The 19,689-nt window shown below is 54.6% G+C and overlaps 2 protein-coding genes across 3 annotated transcripts in view; one reads left to right on the top strand and one right to left on the bottom strand.

The window, feature by feature from the left end:
* Positions 1-2,482, top strand: part of MRC2 (mannose receptor C type 2) — a 52,692-nt gene extending 50,210 nt beyond the window's left edge. The window contains exons 27-30 of one of the 2 annotated variants that reach the window (XM_043584923.1): positions 17-136; positions 331-510; positions 1,003-1,029; positions 1,152-2,482. In XM_043584923.1, coding sequence (XP_043440858.1) covers positions 17-136; positions 331-510; positions 1,003-1,029; positions 1,152-1,375 — 551 coding nt within the window. In that variant the 3' untranslated portion in view covers positions 1,376-2,482. The remainder of the gene's footprint in view (positions 1-16; positions 137-330; positions 511-1,002; positions 1,030-1,151) is intronic. The other variant, XM_043584924.1, reaches the window with a different exon arrangement.
* A 7,755-nt stretch (positions 2,483-10,237) lies between these two features.
* The window catches only part of MARCHF10 (membrane associated ring-CH-type finger 10), an 83,471-nt gene continuing 74,019 nt past the window's right edge, over positions 10,238-19,689 (bottom strand). Inside the window, 3 exon segments of the mRNA XM_043584927.1 lie at positions 10,238-10,399; positions 13,790-13,832; positions 19,081-19,194. Of these exon segments, the coding sequence (XP_043440862.1) occupies positions 10,353-10,399; positions 13,790-13,832; positions 19,081-19,194 (204 nt within the window). The 3' untranslated portion in view covers positions 10,238-10,352.

Below are 19,689 nucleotides of genomic sequence, written 5' to 3' on the forward strand. Positions count from 1 at the left end.
CCTCCCTTGTGTCCAGCGGGTGGGGCAGTCCTGTCCATTCTGGATGAGATGGAGAATGTGTTCGTCTGGGAGCACCTGCAGAGCTCTGAGGGCCAGAGTCGGGGTGCCTGGCTGGGCATGAACTTCAACCCCAAAGGTGGGTACCCTGTGTGTGGCATCGGGAGGGTGAAGCCTCAGGGTACAGGGGGGAAGCCCTCCACCAGGGCTTGGTGGGGGTGAGGGCTTGCAGGAGATGGGAATTGGTTCTAGAACAGGCCTGCTCTCTCGCACCCGCTCCTGCTCCACCTTGTGTCCTCTCCCCCACACCCCTCAGTGTCTTGTTTCCCATAGGAGGCACCCTGGTCTGGCATGACAACACAGCTGTGAACTACTCCAACTGGGGGCCCCCCGGCCTGGGCCCCAGCATGCTGAGCCACAACAGCTGCTACTGGATCCAGAGCAGCAGCGGGCTGTGGCGCCCGGGCGCCTGCACCAACATCACCATGGGCGTCGTCTGCAAGCTCCCTCGAGGTGAGTGCGCTGGCAGATGCTGCGCTCAGCCCCCTGCCGCCCCCACACGGCCGGCCGGTGCTGGGCCTGGGCCAGGGGCCTGCTTCTCATTCTGCCGGAGACACACGGGGCGGACGGGAGGGCGGGAACGGACAGGCCCCGGGGCCGCCAGGACCCTCCCCCGGGATAAATTGGTCTGTAGGCGGGACTGGCCCTTCCTACAAATTTCCAAACTAGACAGCAAACCCATCATTTTGTAGCGGTTAAGGGCAGGGACAAGGTTCAAGCCCCGGGCAAACCACTTTACCAACTCTGTGACCTTGGGCAAGCTACTTGAAGCCTGTGGCCTCAGGGTCTTCCTATGTAAAATGAGGATAATAACAGTACCTACGAAATTAAACGAGCTCATGAGCTCATAACGTGGCTGGCACTCGGGAAGTGCTGTCTCCGTGTTTGCTTATTATTTCTGTTAACTACTTCGGTTATTGACTGGTCCCTCCCTCTCCCCTGCAGCTGAGGAAAGCAGCTTCTCTCCATCGGGTGAGTCTGCAGCTGGGCCCAGAGCAGCCCTCTCCCCGCTTTTCCCCCCGCATGCAGGGCAGCAGGTGGGCAGGTGGGCAGTCGGCGGGCAGCCTGTCCCCTGAGTGTCCGGCTTGCCGCAGCAGCGCTCCCGGAAAACCCGGCGGCCCTGGTGGTGGTGCTGATGGCGGTGCTGCTGCTCCTGGCCCTGCTGACTGCGGCCTTGATCCTCTACCGGCGGCGACAGAGCGCGGAGCGTGGGACCTTTGAGGGCGCCCGTTACAGCCGCAGCGCCTCTGGCCCCGGCGAGGCCACTGAGAAGAACATTCTGGTGTCTGACATGGAAATGAATGAGCAGCAGGAGTAGAGCCAAGGGCGTGGGCAGGGTGGGGACAGGAGGAGTGGGGAGGCTGGGCCCTGGGTCAGCGGGGCCCCCCCACCAGCTACCAGCCCAGGTGGCCTATGGAGGGGTGCCTTTGGGATCACTGTCAGGAGCTGGGGCTGAGCAGGGCCTGGCTGGTGGGGTCCCTCCCTCCCGTGAGGGCTGGGCTGAGACCTGGCTGAGTGCAGAGTGGTGTTTCCCTTTTGGGGGGCCTAAGGTCTTGTCACCTAGGCCTGTGCCCCCATGGTGACCGGAAGCAGGACGGGAGCCTCTTTCTGCCCCTTTCTCCCCAGGCCCCACTGCCCAGGCCTGCTGACCCACGCCCCAGGACCCCCTTCTCATTGCAGAACCTGAGGGTCCTCCCCTGAGCCCTCAGCCAGCCTCTGTCGCTTCTCTCCTTCCTGGCAGCCTAGGCTCCCAACCCCTCTCCCCCATCCCCTCTCCCTGCTTCTCATGCAGCCCTTCCTTCTGAGCCAGAGCCCCAGGGTTTGGGGAGCCCTGTTGCTCATGGTGGGTGTCAGCGGAGGGAGCCAAGCATCTGTCACTCCTGTGCCTGCTGGAGTGGCCCATGGGGCATGGCAGGAGGGGCCTAGGTTGGGCCTGAGAACCAGGGCACCACTGGGGTGTCACCTGGGCTGGAGACAGGACTGGGAGAGACGCCCTGACCTTCTGGGGGTGACCGGGCTGAGGTGTCATCTCCTGCCGGTTAGGGGAGGGCTCTGTCCCTAAAGAGTCCCCTGTGGGGACCAAAGTAAGTTCCCTAACGTTTCCAGCTCCTGGCTCTGGTTGGGAGAGAAGAGGGGGTTGCTAGAGCCCCGGGGACCTCAGAAGCAGGAGACCGCCCTCTAGTGGGGCCCAGAGGAACAGTGCCCAAGCTCCTGGGGGGCCCAGTCCCAGGGCGCTGACAGTGCCTTCCGGAACCCCGGCGGGGGCTGGGGCGGGCGGCCAGTCCCTGTGCCACGGCGCGGGGCAGTGTGAACACAGACTCAAAGACGTCCTTTTTTGTAGTTCTTAATTTTTTTAATGTGCCATTATTGTGAAAAAAAGAAAAGAGAAAGAAGCAAACAAATAAAACACCTTTAAGAGGCTTGAGAGAGAAGGGTTCGTGCTTTGTTCTGTCGTCAAAACTTCCTCGTGTTGCCTCAGAGATAAATGTCGTGTTTGGGGTTCGTGTTGTGTGCTCTTTCTGCAGTCCACCATTTTGTTACTATGCCTTGGCCCCATGGAGACCCCTGCACCCTTGTCTCTTCTTCTGGACCCTTGCCTTTCTGGGCCTGCTCCCCACGTTCCCTATTCCTGGGGACGTGTGTGTAAGTAAGTGACAGCTCAGGAGCCACCTGACAGCTATGTGAGCTTCGGCAACTTAGCTCACTTTTCAACGTGTGTAAGATAGGAGGACAGGATGAGCTTCTTGGGGCTGCTTTAAGGATATTGGAGGATTAAATGAGATCATCTGTGCAAAGCAGTTAGCAGCCCAGCACCTCCGCGCTCAGCCAGTAAGGGCCTCATAAATGCCAGCTGTTACTGTTATTTCTGGGCGGTGGCCCCCAGGGCAGCCTTGGAGGTGCTCAGGCCAGCCCTGGGCTGGGGGTTCCACGTCACCATCTTTCAAGGCAGCCACATACCTGTCTCTGAGCTTCGAGAAAGTGCACATTTGTTCTTGGGGAGTTTGGGCTCTGAAACCCCCCAGAGGCGGGGTCGGTGGCTTGCAGGACCTTTCTCCCACCAGCATTCACTCCGGATATTTGAGCTGCAGACAGCAGTGAACAAAGAGAAGGCTCTGCTAGTCAACGATGCCAGGTACGTGCTAGGTGCTGTGGGGAAGACTGAACTAGGCCATGGGAAGGGGGTGTTAGTTTGGACTGGCTGGTGGGGTAGAGTCTCATCAGAGGAAGTGAGATGAACCTGAAGGAGGTGAGGGAGTGAGCAATGGAGACACCTAGGTAGGTCCAGGCCGGGGGGGTGGGGGGGGGGGCGGTGCAGGCTGGGCCCTGCTGTGTGTTGGTCCCTGGTGCTTCAGAGGACCAGCAAGGAGGCCAGGCTGGCTGGAGGGTTGGGAAGGGGAGCATGGGGGAGTCCAAGGCCTTGAAGGCAGTGGTAGAGAGTATGGACGTTGTTTGAGGTAATAGGAAGTCGGTGGGAATGGCTAATCCGATTGTCCTTTGAAGATGGTGGTGTGGACCGGTACCTTGGTCTGGCCAGGTTCTGGGCGCCGGCGGCACATATTACGTGCATGTTTTACCTTGTTTGTGATTTTTGAAAACAAGTTTCTGTTTTTTGAGTAAGTTGTAACACCACGTGGTTCAGAGTCTAAACCTAAACAGTATGAAAAGGTACACATTGAGAAGTCCAAAGCTTTTGGCCTGGACAGTAGGGTAAATGGGATGCCATTTTTTGAGCCCCCCCCCCCCCCCCCCGCCGAGGTTGGGCTTGTGAGCTGCTTCTCTGAACCCGTGACTGAGGCCAAGCCCGAGGCCATCGTCCAGCTCTCGCCTCCCTGCAGTGGCTCTCCTCTGACGGGCAGCAGCAGGACCCGTGGAGGGAGCTGGTCACTTTGGGGAGGGAGCCCCAATCCCACAGGGGAGGGGTCCTTAATGATTAATCCACTTCCCCCTGAAGCGATTTGCTCCCCAAATTAGGGAGCGGCTCCCTTTGTGCGCTAAGGGCCCTGCCATTATCTGCAGCTCAAAAGACTGCTTGACCCGCCTGCAGGGAGCCACCTGGGGGCAGAAGCTCCCTGGGCCTCTGCTGACCCCTTGCCCTGGGAGGGAAGAAAAGCTGAGGGGTAAAGGCAGGGTCACGGGATTCCTGGGGGTGGGAGGAGCAGCCAAGAAACCTAGGACGCAAATGTCTAGTGCTGCCTGGGGGTAGCGATAGTGAGTGTCCAGAGGTTTAAATTATTCCAGAAATACCTATCCTGGCCCCTCTATCCTTCCCTCAGGTGGCTGTTGTTCTCACCAGAGCCCTGTTCCCCGGCTAAACGCTGGACTTCACAGACACCTGGGGGCTCCCTGTAGACTTTGTTCTTTATGCTTGGGGGCTCCTGCTGGCCCAGAGGAAGGTAAGGGGAGGCTCTGGCAGCTCTCTGTCAGGGCAGGAAGAAGGCTCTGGGCCGGGAGCAGCCATTTCCCTCGGGCTTCTCAACAGTGCTGGTTCTGATGGAGTCCGCTGAACCTCCTGTCTTTCTGTTCGTTTCAATTCAGTAAACATTAAGGACGCCTCTGCATTCCCTCTCTGCCGGCGGCAGGATCTCATCCCGGTGGGCCTGGCCGAGGGCACTGTGTGCCAGGCACCAAGGCCAACCTCCACCCGCAGGGCTAACCTGGCTCAGCTCTGGCCTCCTGGATGTTCGGTGACAGCTCACTGAACCCATGAATGAACGGGAGAGTGGGGCCGCCCTCCAGAGAACAGTGTCAGGCCTTTTCTCACAACCTCTCCTTGTCGAGGCAGAGATGGCCTCCTCCCAGGTGTCCTGGCAGAGCTGGGCTGGCCCAGTGGGCAGCACTATGAGGCCGCAGGGGTGAGGAGCCAGCCAGCCACACCACATGGCTTTCCTGGAACGGGCTGTCTGAGCCCTGCCAAGCTGCCTGGAGCACTGGGGCTCCGGTGTGTGACAGGCACAAGGTAAAGAATTGCATCTTGAGGGCAGACCGGAGAAAGAAGGGCAGGAGGGGGAGAGGAGAGGAAAAAGGGAGGGGCCTCAAGGGGGGACAATGAGATCCAAGTGCCCAGACGTTCAGGCCTTTATCATAGGGCTCAGGGCTGCCAAGAGGCCCCAGGAAAAGGCTGACCTCGGTCTTGACTGCCACCAGAGTCAGCACAACCCGAGGTGTGATTTCAATCCTTCCTTGTCCGGAAAAGCAGGCGGACAGCCAGCCCTGGAGGGAGGAGAGGAGCTAAGCAGTAAGCAGGCATCCGCCCCCCTCCCCTTGAAATGGATTCGTCGCTGGCACTCAATGCAAAAAATTGACTATCTTCTGATAGCAGATGGTGGAAGTTTAGTTTTAGCCGTTTCCAGGGAATCCTGCTCGGCTAAGGCTTTCCGGTCCACTGGGCGGTTTTCTCCTTTCCTCCCCGGCACCTCTAAGTTCTGTGGTCCTCTGGAGTATCCAGCGACACGGTCCCTGGTCATTGCAGCTCCCTGCTGGTTGATGAAGAGATGCCCTTCTTTTGCCCTTGTGTGTCTCTCTTTGGGACTTGGGGAACTTTTGGACAGTGTCTTTCCCCATACGGGGGCTGCAGGGGGCTCAGGACACTGCCTCAGACAGGCCATTCCTCCATGATCATGGTAAAAATCAAAATATTCATTGAGTATTTACTATGTGCAGCCCTGTTCTGTTTGCCATGAACTAACTGATTTTATCCTTTCAAGACACCACGAACAGGTGAGGAATGGAGGCACAAGAGGGGAGGACTCGCCATGGCACCTCTTCCCCACCCCGCCCCCCGCTGCTCTATAGGAATTGTGGCAGAGTCAGCCATGGGAACAGAGAGCCCCTGGGATCTTGAAGCCAGTCTCTGAGACCCAAGAGTTTTGTCTCAACCTATCATTTCTGCTTAGAGTTTCAGAAGCCTATTTTGAGCTTAAGGGTGGAGAAGGACGGCTTTCTTTTTGCCCTTCCAAGGCAGTGGAGGAGGGAGACGTGGGTAGCCTGGGCTGGGGTAGGGCTGAGGGTTACAATGTACGATGTGCGGAATTGCAGGGAAGACACAGAAACGAGGTGGGCGCTCGGTTGATATATTAGACATTTACAAGGTTAAGGATATTTAAAAACTCATATTCGCCTCCTCAGTGGGAGTTGACTCATCCAACGTGCTGTTGTGACAGGGTGCGCTCCCCTCTTTCCTACTGCCTGTTCTTCTGGGTCCTACTCTCATTGTGCCAGCCTGGGCTGTGACTATGGAAGCTCCCTGCTGCCTATGTGTGGACTCTCAGCTCCCTGTCTTGGCCCCACGGTCCCCTAGCTCCCCTGCCCAATGAGCCCTTTCTAGCCAGTGGCTCCCACCATACCCTATGTTTGTGTGTGCTCCCCACCTGCCCCTCCCTCCACCACCTCTCTGCTTACCTGAGCTCCACCATCCTTCAAGGCCCTTTTCTCCTCCACAAGCCTTCCCTGAACCTTTGGCCCTCCTGGAGCTGGTTAAGGATATTACCCCCTCTCTTAGGCAGTCTGGGAGCCTGGCCTTGGCCAACAGACTTCATCCTGTAAACTTCGGTGCATCACACAAGGTTAGGTTTGTGATGGTTAATTTTATGGGTCAATTCGACCGGGCTAAGGATACCCAGATAGCTGGAAAAGCGTTACTTCTGAGTGTGTCTGTGTTTCTGGAAAAGAGTAGCATTTGAATGGGTCGACCGAGTAAAGAATATCTCCTTCTCCAGGGTGGGTGGTCATCACCCTATCTGTTGAGGGCCTGAAAACAACAAAAAGGCAGAGGAAGGGTGAATGTTCTCTCTGCTTTGGCTAGAACATTCGTCTTCTCCTGCCCTCAAAAATAAGCCTTTCTGGGTCTTAGGCGTTCAGTTTTTGGTGATTTTTTTTCTTTTTCTTTCTTTCTCTCTTTCTTTCTTTCTTTCTCTCTCTCTCTCTCTCTTTCTTTCTCTCTCTCTCTCTCTCTCTTTCTTTCTTTATGATTCCTATTTTTAAGTAATCTTTACATCCAACGTGGGGCTTGAACCCACAACCCTAAGATCAAGAGTCTCACACTCCACCGACTGAGCCAGCCAGGCACCCCTGGCCTTCAGGTTTGAACTAGAACTACCTCACAGACTTCACTGGAACTTCAGTTTGCATGTGGTAGATGGCAGGACTTCTCAGCCTCTGTCATTGCGTGAGCCAATCCTTCATAATGAATCTCTTTCCATATATTTATAAATATACCTTATTGGTTCTGTTTCCCTGGAGAACCCTACTACAAGTTTCCTCTCAAGTAATGTGGGGTTAGTAATATCTGCCTCACAAGCTTATTGTGAGTCCCCAGTCCCAGCTTATAGAAAGTGCTCTATGGGTGGCATCTATATAACCTTGATTTGACTTTTTCTGTGTATATCCTATTGCCCCAGAAAGGCTATGTTCCTAGGGGGCGGGCATCATTTGTTTTCTGTGTGTCCTTACAACCTGGCACATGGTTGATGGTTGATAAATGTTTGAGGGTCATGGTGAAGGCAAAGGTTTTGCTTTGTTTTTTTTAATCCACGTTCCATCTACTGTGTCTCAACCTCTAATAGATTTTGACAATATTTACTCAGTTAGAAAGGGGCAATGTAGCCCTTTTCACCAGGGTCTTTTAATAAATGAGACTTGATCCTTGAAGTACCTCAGGCCATGAGAAGCCCCATCAGTGGAGCCCTGGGCCACAGCAATGTTGAATTAATGGAGCAGGTAGATATTAGTTCTGCTGTGTCTTTCCCACCGAGACCTCAGAGGAGGCACTCTGAGGCACCCGAGGAGGGTAAATCCTTGAAATAGTTTTCAAAAAGTCAGTGTTGGCTGATGTAAACCTGTGACAATCTCAGGGTAGCGGCCTCAAACGTTGTCCCATCTTATAGTGGATTGGGCCTGTCAATGTTTATACGGCCACCTCAGATTCCATCAAGCTCTCTATAAAACTTATTTATTTTTTATTTTAGAGAGAAAGAGAGCACAATTCGGGGAGAGGGGCAGAGGTGAGGAGGAGAGAGGGAATCTTTTTTTTTTTTAATTTTTTAACATGTATTTATTTTTGAGAGACAGAGAGAGCATGAGTGGGGGAGGGGCAGAGAGAGAGGGAGACCCAGAATCCGAAGCAGGCTCCAGCCTCGAGCTGTCAGCACAGAGCCTTACACGGGGCTCAAACTCACAAACTGGGAGATCATGACCTGAGCCGAAGTCGGACACTTAACCGACTGAGCCACCCAGGCACCTGGGAGAGACAGAATCTTAAGCAGGCTCCTCGCTCAGCACAGAGCCTGACTCAGAGCTCCATCCCATGACCCTAGAATCATGACCTGAGCCAAAGTCAAATGTCAGGCACTCAACTGACTGAGCCACCCAGGCGCCCTAAAACTTATTTTTTTTTTAAATATGTATTGTTCCTTCTTAGACATTTCTCAGTATTGGCTCCTGGACCAATTCTTTAGTCTTGAGTCAACCTTTGAGTGCAGTTGAAAAATAAAGGCCCATTTTCTCATAGAATGATTAGGGCTTGGGGCTGCATTTGTGAATGGAAGAATTTGAGGTTTTAGGAGTTTTATTTACATCAGGGAGATATTTTCAACTGGAATGGCTCTTGTAGATTCTATTAACATTCAAAGGCGTCCCTGTGCTTTGCTCTCAGCTCTTGGAGCTAGGCTGCCTGGCCACACCCACCAGCTTGCAGTAATAGAGTCACTTTAACTGGATCGTGTCAGGGATGGACAAGATTTTGAGGGAATTCAGTCAGAACTCAGATTTCCTAAAACCCTGCCGGCACCGTCACTCATCTCAGGTGACCCCGTCTTTGTGGCAAAATCTGCAATGGCTGCTCCTGGTCTTGGGAGGTAGGAGGGAGACATACCTCTTTATTCTCATTTTCCCTTTCTCTCTCCCTCTTCTCTCTCATTCTCTGCCTTTTCCTCCATTTTTAGAGAAAATTTATTGAGGCGTATTTTACAGTTATACCACAGAGTTCATCCATTGTGAGCACCCAGTTCGATGAGCGTTAGTAAATTTGTCCAGCTGTGGAAGCATCACCCAGGACCCAGCTTTAGAGCAGCCTCCTCACCCAGATCCTCGTGAGCCCGTGTGTAGAGAGTCTCTCCTTCTGGTCCCAATCCTGCCACTCCCGATCTATCTCTATAGTTTTGCCTTTTCTAGAAATTGTGTGTAAATAGAATCCTACAGTGTTGTCTTTTGTGCCTGGCTTCCTTCACTTAGCCTCGTGCTTTTACATGTATTAGAACTTCATTCCCGCCATCTTTTATTATTTTTTTGACCTTTGTCCCTCTCTCATACACACACAAACCTTCTCTGAGCTTTTAATTTTTTTAAATATTTATATTTGAGAGAGAGAGAGAAAGAGAGTGCGTGAGGAGAGGAGGGACTGAGAGAGAGGGAGACACAGAATCTGAAGCAGGCTCCAGGCTCTGGTCTATCAGCACAGAGCCTGATGTGGGGCTTGAACTCATGAACCGCAAGATCATGACCTGAGCTGAAGTCAGATGCTAAATTGACTGAGCCACCCAGGCACCCCTGACCTTTTTTTTTTTTCTTAACCTCACGTGTTGGCCTAGTCTTTGGGCCCTACAATGTCAATAGGAGAGTTGTATGGAGTCCACACACCAAGCCCGACCTAAGTAGGTACTACAGGGGCTGCTGACCATTCCAGCCTGTCACAGTCCACAGGGTCCAGGACATGTCACCGTGATGGTGGGGAGCAAGGAGAGGTGGAGGTGGGGAGAGGGGTGAGATATGCTTCCCTGTCCCCCAAGTTTGAGGCCCTGAACCTTTGTGCAAAGAGACCAAAACAAAAAACAAAACACACACACACACACACACACACACACACACACACACACACAAGGAAGCTGGGTGAATTAAGTCCATTTACTGAGGATGTGGCTTGATTCCACTCAGCATGGAGTAAGGCCTGACCAGGTGCCCTCAGCAGAGGGCCCCCCGGGCTGCTGGGCTGGCAGGGCTGCTGGGTCACCTGGGCTTCTGGCTGAGCCAGCAGCAGGGCCACCTGCAGGGACCCAACAAGCCCCGGGCTGCTTGGCTTGCGCTGTCTGGGACCGCACTGGGGCTGCGCCGGTCGCTGCTGCCGTCTGTATTGCTCGGGCCAGACCCCGAGAAGAGAGGGGCACAAGGGGAAAATGGTAATGTAAACACTTTGGTTTCCGTTTCAGTAAAGAGGAGGAGGAGGAGGAAAGGAGGCATACGGGGATGTAGAAGAAGCGGCTGTGGGGCGATGTCCTTGGAGAGCTCCAGGGCCAGCTCCCTTGCTAGACAACGTGGCCGTTGCTTTCGTTTCCATCCCCCAGCTCGGAATCTGGAGAGTAAGAAGGCATCTCAGGCTGTGGGGCCATAGTGGACAGCGAGCTCTGTCAACCAGGGTGTGGCTGGGCTTCCCCTCCTGCCCCCACCCCAGCACCTGTGCCCGGGCATTCGCGTGTGTGTGTGCGCATGCGTGCACACACACACACGCACGCACACACACACGCACACACACACTCGCTGCAGTGCAACAGCGCAGATAAGGGCCCGCTGTCCGGGGAATCCTCGAATGCCCCTCGGGGCTTCCAGCCAGACCAGGGCAGAGGGGACTGTAAGCCCCTCCACAAAAGCACCTTAGTCCACATCCTCGCCTGACCTGGTGTGGCAGATGTTTGCAGGGTGAATCCCCAGAGGAGCCTTGCTGCCTCTCAGGGCAATGCCTCCACATAAACCTCTACTTCCTTGCTGGGTGGGGGAATGGGGAGAGGGTTGAGCTAGGTCTTTAAGAAATCTTTCAGAGATCAAATGGCTGGAGGTAGAGGGTCCTGGGATGGGAAGACAGGGAGCAAAGAGGCAGTGGGGTGGCAGTGGGGGCCCCGGGGAAGAGGGGGAGTATGGGGGACTTGTCTTTATTCTTGGGGGAACTCTTGTTCTCAGAATACTTTTCCCATTGGCATCAGGAGTCCTCCCTGACTTATCTGGAAACCACTGAAGAAGGGCAGGGAGCAGGATTAATTGACATCCTGGACCCTCTCTGCCTCTGCCTGTGCTACAAGGAAGCTCCAGCCCCACGAGCTGCCCCTGTGCCCTGGCCTATCGTATTCTTTCCCCCAAAGCTAGTTGCCTAGACTTGTGTCTATGGGGGTGAGGTGGTCTGGCCCAGCCTTTGGCCTGAAGACCCTCAAGGCTGCACCTGTCCACACCTGTACAGCTGGCTACAGGAGGCATTGTTCCCCTCCCAGGCCTTGGACTTGGCTGTGGTGACAGTCATTTGTGTCAGTCATTTGTGAAGTGCCTGTTGGGGGGGGCTGGGTCACAGAGCCATATGGCAAGTGGTGGAACTTGGGCACACCCACCCAGGAACTCTCCGAAGCTGCTTTTACCTCAGTGCTGCTGGTGGCATTTGTGTGCTCCAGATCCAGGGGAGGGGGGAACCCAGTGAGAAGCCTGGCATGGGCACCACGGAGCCCCAGAGAGGTTGGCGTCTCCTTGTGCCACCTGATGGGCCCCAATGTTTCGTCTTTTTCCTCCCTTTTTACCTGAACTGAGCTAGGGCAGCTGTGACTCAGCGCTGGCAACCCAACTTAAAAAAGTGCTGCCGACCAGGCGAGCCATGCCAGGCTTCTGGGGAGCAAAGGAGAGTGTGGCCAGAGGAGGACCGGAGGCATGTGCGTCTATCTGCCTCTGGCTGCCCCGGCTTGTCTGGGTCTTGATTGTGGCCCCGGCCGGAAGCTAGGCAAGCGGGGCACCTGACCAGCGTGCCAAGATAGCCCCTCTGTGCAGGGCCCTCCTCCACCCGGGCTGTATCCCCAGTGTCTGGGATGGTGCAGGGAGAGAAGGCCTAGACCCGCGTTTCCAGGGGAGCATTGGCTGCCCCGCGTTGGGGCAGATCCTACAGCTAGTCCCAGCTTCCTGAAGAGGAGAGGGCAAGTGACGATCAGCAGGACCATCTGCCTCTGAGCGACGCAGGGGGGCAGCAGCGCAGCGCCAGGCACTTGCAGGGAGGGCTCCCGCGGGTCTCGGCGGAGACTCTTTTTTTTTTTTTTTTTTTCTTAAGCAGAGCCCCAGGGATGCTCTTCCCCCGCTCTCCAGAGAGGGCAGGCTCCCCTGCGGCCCGGGCGAGGAGGCCCCCAGACCCCCGGGGAAAGGCTGCGTCCCCGGGACCGCAGGGCGACAGCGGCCCGCGCTGGGCACTAGGGGTCGCCCCCGCCCAGCCCAGCCACCGCGCGCGGGCCGCGGGTTTCCCGGGACCGGTTAGAGCCTCCGGGGCGGGGGCGCTGGGAGGGGCGCCTCCGCCGCCCTGCCCGGAGCCGCGGCCCTCCCCCCCCTCCTCCTCCCCGGCCGGAGCGCGGGCCCAGGCGCCCGAGGTCGGCTCCCGGCCGCACCCTTTCGGAGCAGGGGCTCTCGCCGAAGGCTGCCTCTGGGACCTGCGAGCGAGGCGCAGAGGCGCTTTCCCCGAGACACAAAGGTCTTTTCTAGATCTCCACGCTCCCTTCCCGGCTGCCGCAGGGGGAGCAGCGGCTCCGGGTGGGCCCAGGCGGCAGGGCCGGGAAGCGGGGCCCCGAGCGGCCCCGGGACCTGGCGAGGGCGCCAGGGGACGCGGGGGGGACACCGTGGCGCGCTCTGGGCTCCTTTTGTGAACGGAGGGAAGCGTCTCCTCCCCGCGTCCCTGAGAACGGGCAGCCCGGGTTCTCAGCGTTGCGTGCCCCGAATAATAAATTGGGTTCTCTGGGGTCGGAATCCGGGCCCCACCCTGTGGGGCTTTGAGCTGGTCGGGGTTCCCCAAAGCATCGCCGCGATCGGCTGCGTCGGGATCCCCGGGGGTCCACCCCACCGTCTGAATCCGAACCCCTGGGAGGGGCCCAGGAACCTGCCCTTTTGCTAAATCGCCCAGGTGATTCCGATGGCGAGGCCAGTGTGGGAATCGTCGTTCTAAACCTTCCACCTGCCTTAGGGCGGGCGATTGTAAAATTTCTCCCCTGAAGAACTTCTGGAGATGGGATCGTCACACCCGCCTCAGTCCACGGTAACGTTCATTCTCCCTGCTGATGGAGGAATCCTTCCTGAGCCTGGCTGTAAACCCTCCTGCTTTAATTAAGCACATTTTCTTCCGTGTGGTGGGTTTGTTTTGTTTTGTTTTTTTTTTTCTTTTCTTTTTTTTAATGGGATAACGAACCTGTTGGAAGACAGCTGTGCTGCCTCCTTTGTGGGACCTTTCTCGGGGGACCTGCTTTCCTCGTTCAGCCTCCGTATCCGGCTGAGCCGCCTGACTGGACCGCGTGGTGAGAGGATCCAGGACAGCCACTAGCCCGTGAATGAACGTGGTCCCTTCCCGTGATGGCTAAACAGCTCCCTTCCAGGGTTTAGAAGATAACCCAGGAGGCTCCCCAAGTACCGGATGCTGGAAAATCCCAGCAAAGGCGAAGGGAAAAAAGCCTGCAGCCAGCCCTCCGGAGCCCGCCTGACCATACCATCTTCCCTTTGGCTGGCCCTTGTCCTTGATTTCAGGATGAGTTAAAATTCTTATCTGCTGTGCCTCCAGCCTACTCGGACTCGCTTTCCTGACTGCTGCAGCTAGACTTTCCCAGGCTTGGTGGGGTTATTTTTGCCTCTGGGTGGTGGTCATTACTTCCTTCCACAGTATGAGGTTCGACACAGCCACGGGGGAAAAAGAGTAAGTTAGCAAAAACACCCTCAAGATGGCAGGACTGACCCCCAAACCTACTTTCATTTTCTTCCGGTCTGGGTTGTGGGTAATTTCTTGACAACTATGAGAAAGAAGACAATGAAAAATGAATTTTTTTTTTCTCCAAAGCAATTGTGAACAGATGTATAATTCCCCGGTCTCAGGAATATCCTAGGACTCCCTTACATCGCCTTAAAGGGGCAGAGGTGCCAAGGGCAGTGTTGATATTCACCCGCAGGGCTTAGCCTCTCCTAAAGACACCGGCGGCGGCCACGACCCAGGTCACCTTTGCTGGTTCAGGGCTTCTAAATTTGGCCATGTGTGCGCAACTTGCTTCCTTTCAGCAATTGATCTGAGTAGCAGAATCCCATTCTGGATGGCCCGAATCATCTACAAGCCAGTGGGGGTGAAGGCCGTGCTAATTGGCCACTTGCCTCACCACTGGCTTTTAAACAATCGGTTGTATTCTCTGCCCGGCAGGAAGCAGCAGGCCCATCAAGGCTCTGGGCTCCCTCTTTGTTCTGACTTTATGGCATTTTATGCCACAATGAGAAACACTGTGTACTCCGTGGGAGCCCATTGTGCCAGGCTGCGAGGATGTGGCTCCTGCGCGGAAGGGCTGGTGGGCTTCCCCCCAGCAGAAGAGGGGCTTTGTGACAGGCTGGAGGACAAAACGAGGGGTGCCGGACGCTGTTCCTAGGGCAACTGCTGGCCATTGTGGAGGCAGCGTTGGCCCCTGGGTCCCTGTCACCCGCAGACTAGGGGGAGGGCAGGAGAAGGATGGACTCTGTCCTAAGTAGCGGTCCTGGGGACGGGGTAAATTATACGCCAGGACTGAGCTATCCGCAGCTCCCATGCCCTCCTGCTGAGCCGGCCACATCCCGGCCTAGACTCAGAGCCAGGTGACCGCATCTATGTTAACCAGGCCTCATTCCTCAAGGAAATGCCTTCTGGGTGAGCAGGGAAGTTTCCCCAAATGAGGGCCGAGCCTGGGCCTCAAATGTTTTGGGTAGACTTGGTCCTTTGAGGCAAGAGTTTTGGGTTTTCTACGCACAGTGTGAGTGGGAGGACCTGGAGAAAGTCCCTGTGGCCTCACACGTGAATGGGCCAGTGGGGTTTCGGAGCTCCTTGAAGACCCTGCCCGCCTCCCAGGCCAGCCGCTGCGTTCCCTGCCCCTCCTCCCAGTTTCACACAGGTGGAAGTTGCCCTACAGGTGAAATGTTAATACAGCACACCCGGGGCAGGAAACCAGGGCGGGGGCGGGTGCTCACTCCAGGAGGACGCAGGCACTGTCATGATCCCTGAAAGGCCTGGGGTCCCTTCTGCTCTTTGCCTTTTAGCTCATGGACCGAGATTCTTTCTATGGTTTGACGTAGTCCATGGAGGTCGGCACTTTGGGGCATCGGGGAGCTGCCTTGGGCAAGCAGGGAGAGGGATTCAGGGTACAGGTACATTTCATTGAGGAAATGGAGAGCATGATACTGACAAAACCTATGGCTAGGAGAGAGTCCAGGACAGGGGACTTTGTGGGTACTGGCCCTGAATGATGGAGTACCCCACATGGGCACTGAGAGGGAGGGAGGTGAGGGAAGGCGAGTCCATTTAGCTTCCCCGCAGAGGACAGCCCTGTGTCCCCATCAGCTTAACAGGCAGCTGGTGGGGTCCTGTGTTCTCTGGAGATGCTTCCACCGTGAGCATTTGGAGAAAAGGCCAGTTTCCTGCTGGGCCCTTGCAGAGAGTAACAGTCAATGTTTCCTTCAGCCTGGACCTCACTCTGTGCCCTTTCCGTCTCCAGTGCCCCCACCTGGGCCCCCTTAACCCATCCCACTGCAGCAGCAGCTGCCCGCCCTCGTAGCTGCTGCAGTTTTCGCTCAAAAATGCAAATCTGGCCTGCCAGCCTCGGGCTAGAAACCCTCCCAGAGCTGCACACAAACCCTCCAGCCCCTGCTCCCTGCCTCCGCCTCCACACTCACTTCCTGCCAGCTCCAGCCGCGCTCCTCTCCTCGACTCTCTCAAACATACAAGTCTTCCTCATTTCTCTGAGCCTCTGCCTTTCCTTCTGCATGGAATGCCCTTTCCCTCACCACCATCCCTTGTCCAGCTGCTAAACTCCCCAAGATTTGGTTGGGACATCACCTCCTGAGCTGATCAGGTTGGGGGGGCGAGCCTGGAAGCAGCTTTGGCATGAGGCTTCTCAAGCAGTGGGAAGGCCCATGGCAGAGGGTACAACCCAACTGGATTAAAAGCAAGTCCTCTTGGAACGTTAGTTTGTGTCTCTGAAGACCCTGCCTGGACAGTTGGTCCTGGAGAAGGAGTGGTAGGAAGGGGTGAGAAGGGTGGTTCCTCCCGGGACCTAACTGCTCTGGGCGCTTCCGCATCTGGCTCCTTCTTCCATCGTAAAGCACATTTCTTGATACTCTTGGTTACATGCTTATCTCTCTTCAGACTCGGAGCCCCTTATAGGCAAGGAGTTTGTATTCCCAGAATTTAGTTTAGAACCTGGCACGTAGTAGGCATACAGAAATTCTTTGAATAGACAAATATATACCTTGAACTTGAGAGGGTTCCTTTACCTAGAATACTGTTCACGCTCCACAAATTTGTGCTACTACTTTCTCCAAAACATAACTCAAAACTCACTTCCTAGAGAATAGGCTTTGGTTTATTAGTTCATTGATTTGAGCATCAAAGTTTACTGAGCACCTACTATGCGGCAGGCATTTTCTAGGCACTGGAGGTTTGCGGGTCACAAAGGGAGATAAAAATTCCACGAGCGAGCCGCCAGTGACCGCCACCGTCCCCCCACCCCCGCCCCCCAGGAGACCATGTCCTCATTTGCAGTCATTTAGCATTTTGGTAATCACTCAATGCCCCTGGCGTCCACAGTGCCTGGGACATGATCATCAAATATGATTGGTTCACTGTATGCCCAGATCATCAGACAGGTGTAGAAGGCCCGGCTTTGCCTTCAAGTAACACAACCTCATGAGGGAGACAAATGGTTTGTTTATGGGGTCACTGGAAACCCCAGAAGTCCTAGCCAGGGAAGATCTGGTTAATTCACAGCCTCTAGAAATTCACTGGATCCACTGGTTCTCTTGACCAAGTGCTACTTTCCAGTTATTTCCAGTCTTTATAAATATGTGAGTCTCATCTTCCAGCTTGGTCAGAATGGGACAACATGGCGTCATGTCAGGTGCCCACTTCCCCTGATTCCCATCTCGGCACCCGAAACAAGCCAGGGCATGGATGAGAGAGTGAGTGAATGATCATCGCCATGGGCAAGGATTCATCACTGGGTGTCTTAATGAGACATCACCAAGGAGTCAGACATGAATGGGTTCTCCAGTTCTGATAGGTAAAGGACAGAAGGTTTTTTTCCCCAACATAGGGCCTTTTTTCTTTCTTTTTTTTTGCTACATGTTACCCTCAGATTCCTAGTATATTCTACAAGAAGATCCCAAGACTCAAATCCAGGAGAGTGTGAATTTGACAAAAGTCATTTGTTTTCGTCCTTCCATTTGGGTCCCTCTTAACTGGCTATTTGTACTGGTTATTGTGTGGTGGTTTTAGTGCGTGAGATCTATTTCAGGGTTTCCCAAATTAAATGTAAGCCTAAGAGTGTTGCCCTGTCCATTCTGCTTCCTTCTTCCTTCCCAGCAATCTGGGTTCCCAGATTGCTCCTGGTGTCACTTACTCCTTCTCTAGGATAGTTTTACCAGAAAGTTCTGCAGACTCAATGCTTTAAGGCCTTGGTTTTCACCCATGGGGTTGTACTGTACGTTGTCCTCTCGTGTTTGTCCTGCAGTCCTGGAGGCTAGCATTGCTTACATTAGCCTGTTGACGTTTTAGCCATCTGTAACCTATATCAAACACTGGGTGCTTTGAAGTTCAATGTGCAATAAAAAGTTCATTAAAAAAGATGTGGAATCATGAAAATAAGGTTACAGAAATGTTAACAAAGGATCGTTTCCTGCTTCCTGTATTTTTTTTTAAATGTATTTCTCTGAGGAATTTATGTCACCATTAAAACTACGGAAGAGTTAAAGGAAGGACAGGCCTGGGTCAAAAAGAGGGTGAGATTCCTGAGGAGATATCTTGGCCAAGACCCAGCCTGTTTTCTTAATTGAGAGCTTGAGGTCTAAGGGGAGAATTTATGCCAGAAAAAAAAAGGAGGGACAAATCTAGAATTCTTATGACTGATGGTTTGAACCCAGCATCACTAATAGGAATGGCTCAGAAGCCTGCTGTCATTGCAAGGTCTGGGCTATGTCAGGGACCCTCAGAATCACTGGGTTCCAGCCTCCAGGCAGGTGCCTCTTACCCACTTGAGGAAGAAGAGGAGAGAGACATGAAGAGAGACAGAAAGTGGGGGACAGAGAAGAGAAAGTCAAGAGAAAGAGAGATGCATAGGGAAAGGGTGGCAGTGTCACCAAAACTGCCTTGTGACACGACTGGTGGCTTGCCCGTCGCCCACACTGCCTTGCTTGCTAGTCACGACCTCCTGATAGGAGCAGAGGTCAAGTTTCAGGCCCCGAGGGGCATTGAACGCTAAAAGCAGACCAGTCCCTGGCATGACCTTAAGGTAAGTGAGGTACCCGTGTCTGGCTACGGAGTACGCTTTCCTGGCCTGGCCACAGACAGGCATTTGGCCAAGAGGGAAGTCCCTTGGGGCTCTGCGTTCTGACTGGACAGTGACCAAATGTACATTTTGCTGGACTTTGCTAAGTCCAGGCTCCAATTAGTAGCGGGGCCAGGCTTCTCCCCCCAAACTGCGTGGCCTCATAGAGGGCTCCTGGTTCTCCTGTTAAACGAAGGGCGGCCCCAGATGACTATTCCCGGTGAACACATTGTCCCCTCTCTAATGACAAATGGGACACTGTCGGCACTTTTATTTCCTGACCTCACACATGCAGAGACACTGGAATAACACGCTGTGGGAGCCAAGGCAAAAGAAACAGTTCTCCTTGGGGGAAGGCCCCTGATTTTTACGGACCCTCCGAGCTTGGGCCGTGGGCACGCCTCACAGCCTTGCTGGCCTCTACTTGGGGGAGCAAATATCTCCAGAGACTCACTTGCTTATATGACCAAGAGTGACCATTTAATTGCTATTTATGTTCAATAGGAAGCAATCATGTGATTATCCCTTACTTTTCAGCCAGAAGGCCCACTGTGCATACACTTAGCAGCCACTACGTCTTAGTCCTAACGATGGCAGTGCCATACCCTACCAAGTGACCGTGAAGGCCTCAACAGATTGCACATGTATTAACCAGCGCTGCAAGGTTTGGGGGACTGCTGCCGACGGCCCGGGTCGGAGCCACACTCACCCTCTCTCTGATGACTCGGTTGTAGTTGCGTCTCATGAGTTCTGCAAACCTCTGCTCATAGAGGTGAAGCAGGAGCGCCAGGTACAAGCCTGAGTTCATCAGCTCATTTTGTGCCTAAATATGGAAAAGAGACTCCTAAGTGCATCTATAAACTATTCACGGCCTACATCACTGGGCAGAGGGTAGTAAGGACACCGGGTGACAAGAAGTGGGACAAGACCCCAAACCCCAAGGCAAGGCCTGCCTTTGGGGATCAGAGAACAGAGCAAGAGAGGGGGGACCCTTTACTGCACTCTCAGGGCAGAGGGTGGAAATTCTTTACTGCTTAGTGGAGGATGCCCTGAAAAAGCCCCGTGTTCCAGGCTCAACCCCATGCCTTGAATGTTTATTGAGCAGTTACACGTCAAAGCCTTGAGCTGGGTGTTGTGGGGAATATGAGGTCCTGCTGGGAGCCCATCGTCTGGTGTGGGACAGCCTCGTTCAGAGACGGTTCTAGTACCAGCTGCAAGTGTCACATGCTACACTGGAGATGCACGGGGAAGAGAGACCAGTTTACTAAGACATGGGGAAGGCCCCTTGGACGTTCCCGAATGGATGGGAGCACCTTGG

Source organism: Prionailurus bengalensis, chromosome E1, assembly GCF_016509475.1.
Source record: "Prionailurus bengalensis isolate Pbe53 chromosome E1, Fcat_Pben_1.1_paternal_pri, whole genome shotgun sequence".
NCBI classification, from domain to species: domain Eukaryota; kingdom Metazoa; phylum Chordata; class Mammalia; order Carnivora; family Felidae; genus Prionailurus; species Prionailurus bengalensis.